At 32.2% G+C, this 5323-nt stretch overlaps 1 protein-coding gene across 2 annotated transcripts; it reads left to right on the forward strand.

The window, feature by feature from the left end:
• Positions 1-665: 665 nt before the first annotated feature.
• LOC137813592 (histidine biosynthesis bifunctional protein hisIE, chloroplastic) lies at positions 666-3972 on the forward strand. 2 transcript variants are annotated; one of them, XM_068615934.1, is made up of 6 exons: positions 666-904; positions 1018-1176; positions 2512-2757; positions 2855-2950; positions 3046-3194; positions 3465-3972. In XM_068615934.1, exons 2-6 carry the CDS (start codon positions 1039-1041, stop codon positions 3679-3681), a joined length of 846 nt encoding a protein of 281 aa, XP_068472035.1. In that variant the 5' UTR covers positions 666-904; positions 1018-1038; the 3' UTR covers positions 3682-3972. The 2 variants fall into 2 exon arrangements, with proteins under 2 accessions (XP_068472035.1, XP_068472034.1); XM_068615933.1 differs by having other exon boundaries at positions 667-829.
• The last annotated feature ends 1351 nt before the right edge of the window (positions 3973-5323 follow it).

Below are 5323 nucleotides of genomic sequence, written 5' to 3' on the forward strand. Positions count from 1 at the left end.
AATAGTAAGTTAATAAATTCAATCATATAATTTCTAAATATTTAGTTTACATTAGTTTAATGATTCACAAAAATATAACTTTTATATTCTTTATTATTTTATAAGACAAGTTATAATTTAATGACAAATTTATTTTTATATTATTAATATGTAATAATTTAGCCATTCAATTTTTAGAATAAAAAATTGTTGATTTTTTATTCTTTAAAATATTTTATTTTATTTTATTTAAATTTTAGTCGGTATATATTTTTAGATTAAAAGGAGTTGAGTGTAAACTAAAATAATTAGATTAATTTTAGGTACAAAATTCACTTAATATATATATTTATTATTTTTATAAATAAGTTAAATACATAGACTCTACTTTTGTTACTAATTATTAATTTTAAATATATTATTTACTGTAATTCTAATATTTTTTGGGAAAAAATATTTTTTTACAAATAATTAAATATAATTTACATCTATATAATAACATAATAAATCATATATTTATTGGTTCAAAAGGTTGAATTTAGAAGACTAACTCTTGATTTGATTTGGCTTCTAATATAATATGTAAAAGATTTTATTTATTTATTAATTATTATAATTATATTAAAATTCAGTAAAAAAATATAAAAATAAGAGAATATAAATGACCCATTACACGTGACATTTGCAAAGGAGTTGTTTAGGTATTAAAGAAGAAAACGAGGCCCAAACTTATCACGTGATTCTGAGTGGTCCTTTTCCGATCCAGAAACCCTCCATCTTTCACAGTTGAAGTGACGTGGTCGGTTCTGCTCAGGCCATTCTATCAATTCACTGTTCAATTGTTGCAAAGGTTTACATCGGAATCATTGTTTACTGTGTACTGTTTTTCGTTGAAAGCTGAAATTGAATATTTAAGATTTTATAGGTATGAATTAGTAGAGCAGAGTACATTTTTTTATTACTAATATTTTTCGAAATTGTGTGTTTGTGTATCCATCTGGTTAGATCAGTGATTCACTGAGAAATTGGTTGTTGCAGGTGCAGATTCCCTTGGAATCCATGGCTGTTTCGTATGTTCACATGGTTCAATCTGGCAGGGGTTTCCACAAGGGTAACCTGTCCTATGCCAATTGCAGTTACAAGGGGAGGAGGACCAACCGTTTAGTTTTTGCCTGTATGCAGACGTCAGACCCTAAGGTACTGGTTATTTGTGAAAAGAAGGAACCTAGTTTGTGTTTTTTTGCCAAGTTTTAAATTTACTGTTTTCAAAACCTGGTTTGGCAAGTTGATTGCATTGCACATTCTCCTTATGTGGTTTTATAGGTGAAAACAGTAAAGTTCTATGTGTGGGCTTACACTCCCATGGTGATGTCTGTTACTGAGATATTATTGTAATTGTATAATCAAGGCCAAAGCATACTAATGAAAAGAAATTTCTGTGTTATTGGCTATCGATTGCGGATGTTCGTTGTCTGGGATTTCCTATAATTCATCCTCTAATCCAAGTTTGGATAATTTCCTTTATATAAATAAAGAAAATAAGAAGGGGAAATAAAATAAGGTTCTCCCATATACTAAATTTAGCTCATGCACAAGTTCAAATAGAGTTTAGAGAAGCTAATGTGGTAGAACTTATGCAAATTAGTTTATGCATAAGTTAACTTTAGCTTATGAGTGAAGCATGTTTTATGTTGTTTCTTCTTATGCTCTTCTCTAGGTGTTTATGAATATTTTTGTTTACATAGCCAGGATCCGGAGTCTATGGTGACAAATTATAGAATCTGAAATCAGTGGGTTCAAATATATAAAAATTGAGGAGATGAAATACAAAATTATGAAGTTTTACTTGGTAGTTTTCTGTGTGAAAAAATTACTCATGATTTTTTTTAAATGGAGGGGATGCACTTCATATGCGCCCTCTCACTATTACGTATGTCTGCCACTTTTAGTAGTAGTCGACATACAATTTGGTTCTGCTTTGTCTTGTGATTTAGATTATCTAGGACAAGAACTGTCTCTGGTTTTTATTTAAAAAACAAATTATTGGTTGCTTAAGTATTTATATCAGTAGTTAAATAGTTGTGCTTTATTTGTTAATGGAGGTTTTCACGTGAAAGAGAATGAACTGGTAAACTTTGCTTCTTTACAATGAGGCTATATTTGGTGCAGACCAGAAACTAGAAGGTTTTTTTTATTTTATTAAATCACTATTTTCATTTATCTTTAAAGTTTGGGTTCTATTTCAGTTGTTTTATTTTCTATGTAATGTTGCAGTTCTCATTAAATTGTGGGTGTAGGTTTAGATTTATACATCTGGGTTTGAATAGAGTGGCAATTTTGTTCCATGCAATCAAGTCCCCAAATTCTCCTGCTTTTTATGTGATTGCTAATATGTTATTCTAACAATAACATTCCCTCTTGGGTGTTCTTGGTGGATTTTCTTAGCATTTATTATTTTCAATTTTTTGTTATTGTATTTTTCTTTTGATAGTATAACTCCATGTTTTTACATTGAAGCGTTAAACTTTTCAGGTAGATTCTTTACTGGACAGTGTAAAATGGGATAACAAAGGCTTAGCTGTGGCAATCGCTCAGAATGTTGACACAGGGGCCATATTAATGCAAGGTTTTGCAAACAGAGAAGCAGTTGCCACAACCCTATCTTCTCGAAAGGCCACTTTCTATAGCCGATCACGATCTACATTGTGGACCAAAGGAGAGACCTCTAATAATTTTATCAATGTTCTTGATGTCTTTCTTGATTGTGATCGTGATTCTGTAAGCACTTCCCTTTTTCTCATTGAATTATTTTTCCCTTTTTGCTTTTAGCTTCAGTGTATGTTGTTTACTTTTCCCCGTGATAATTACTTCTCAGATAATATACCTGGGGAAACCTGATGGGCCTACCTGCCACACAGGGGCAGAAACATGCTATTATACATCAGTTTTTGACTTGTTAAGACAGCAAGAGGTAACTAAAAACAATTAAAAAGTACATGTATTTGCCTTGTTTTTCTGGAGAGAAAGTTCAGCAACATTCAAATTGTTTTGGGTTATCTGTTACAGGATGAAGGAAATAATTTGGCATTAACCTCTTTGTATGCATTAGAGTCAACAATCTCGCAACGGAAAACAGAGTTAACAGGAGAAAATGAGAAGCCTTCATGGACAAAGCGATTATTGCTTAATGATAAGTTGCTGTGCTCTAAAATCAGGTTGCGTATAACTTGGCATGTTATTATGTTGAGTTGGAATTTTAATGAGGAAAAATAGATCCCTTTTTACCTGTTTGTCCCAAAAATACCACATTATACATGCTTTTCAGTCATTAAGAAGCCTTGTGGCTGATCCCATTGCTTCTGTATAAGACGCCTTTTACCTAAAACACCACTGTTATTATAGTTCACTTTTCTTGAAGGTACAATATGGATTAAAGGATTGTCTTTTTATGATCTCAGATTGTAACTCTATCTTTCTACTCACAGGGAAGAGGCAAATGAGTTGTGTCAAACACTGGAGAATAATGAGCACAAGTCGCGTACTGCTTCAGAGATGGCTGATGTACTCTATCATGCCATGGTTCTGCTGGCAAAGAAAGATGTCAAAATAGAAGATGTTTTGCAGGTTCTTCGGCTGAGATTTTCCCAATCTGGTATTGAGGAGAAGAGAAGCCGTGTATCCCAGAAACCATTGGATCATTAAATGTTCTGTGTTAAGTCTATATCTCAGACAATATATTTAGCTTTTGGCGACGTAACTGGATTCACTGTATGTGTTATTATCCGTGAGACCATACGGAATCGGGGACTTTATTAAATAGCGTAGAGAATGCCAAGAACACCATGTAACTGCTCTCCACCCATTTTTGCAGATATCAGTTTACACTATTTTAGAGGTTTAGATATTTATATTGCTTGGATGTTTATATCTAGCAAACTGCTAGTCTGTAATGCATTATCTTAAGTTGAGTAGAATTGATTTTGAGCTGTTAAATGTATTTGAGATATGTAGTTACTTTCAACCATGGATATAATAAAATGTGTATATGGTGAGAGGAGTTCATTTTAAAGATGAAAAAACATTCCAAGTTGAATTGTTGAGACTTGTGTGATCATACTGTGGCCATATGTTAGCTCCTTCACATTTCGTGGCACAAGCCAGAAAATCCTTGACATTGTGACAATTAACCATTCAAGAGATAACACTGTCCCCTCATTTACGTAGGCATTGCCCCCGTTTGCCTTTTGTCACCCTCTACATGCGAGCCACTCCTAATTATATCAGCTCAAGCACAACAACAGTTTGGAACCACTCCTAATGATATCAGCAGAAGCACTACAACAATTTGGAGCCTCTCCTAATGATAGTAGCACAACACAACAATTTGGAGGATTTTGCTCTACCCTTTTGTTCATATGAAAAGTAACCTATTTTCATTGTCTCTTATCAACAAAGATACCTCGTGTCTTTGCCACCTCCAACCACGGAGAGCATTCTGTCATCGTTGTTGTCGTTGAAGTACATCAAACTTTGTGAGTTATGTTTATGTCATTTGCATATTGTGGTTTTCTCATGGAGATTCTAAATTCTGTGGTTTGTGAAGTTTTTAAATTATGTAATCTATAAATATGTTGCGGATCCATAATTTTGGAAGTAGGAAAAATGGATTTGATGTTCCAAATTAACGAGATCGGAAAGCTTTTACACATTATATGATTAAAAAAAGTTTGTATAGTGGTTATGTTTATCAATCTAGAATGACTTTTCAGATTGAGCAATCTAGAAAGGTTTCTCAAAACTAACAATTCAAAATGCATATTCAGATTGAGCAATCCAAAATGCATTCTTATATTGATTAATTTGAAATTTATTCTTATATTGTGAAGTCAAACATGCATTTATATGTTGTTTTTATAATTTTTACTTTTTTTTATTTGACATATATGACAAGGATAAGGAATGGTGTTTTTCAACCTAATGAACGTGAAAAACCTACTACCTCAGTACGTAGGAGAAGTGAGGTTGATTCTCTAATAAGGGTTGTGTTTATGAATGTGTGCTTGTAATTGATACATATTTATAAGGCGAGCATAAGTATCATTTATGGGACATCATGGTAAGAAATTTATATTTGCTAAAATTTACAATTATCATATTAGTACAATGTGAGTTTGTTTGTGATAAGATATTGAATGTTATTTTTGAGGGATCGCGAAGGGGTTGAAGTTGGTGTTTCATGGATAGAAGTTGAATACATTCTAAATCTTACATGTATTGAGTTATAATTGAGAATTATTTGTTATTGTTGTTTTGCGACAATAATGGGAAGATAGAGTGTTGTTTG

Source organism: Phaseolus vulgaris, chromosome 1, assembly GCF_000499845.2.
Source record: "Phaseolus vulgaris cultivar G19833 chromosome 1, P. vulgaris v2.0, whole genome shotgun sequence".
Classification (NCBI taxonomy): domain Eukaryota; kingdom Viridiplantae; phylum Streptophyta; class Magnoliopsida; order Fabales; family Fabaceae; genus Phaseolus; species Phaseolus vulgaris.

Coding starts and splice junctions, on each gene's coding strand:
- LOC137813592 (XM_068615934.1), top strand. CDS start 1,039: ATGGCTGTTTCGTATGTTCACATGGTTCAATCTGGCAGGGGTTTCCAC. Junction 2,951..3,045: donor ACTTGTTAAGACAGCAAGAG/GTAACTAAAAAC, acceptor TATCTGTTACAG/GATGAAGGAAATAATTTGGC. Junction 3,195..3,464: donor TTGCTGTGCTCTAAAATCAG/GTTGCGTATAAC, acceptor TTCTACTCACAG/GGAAGAGGCAAATGAGTTGT.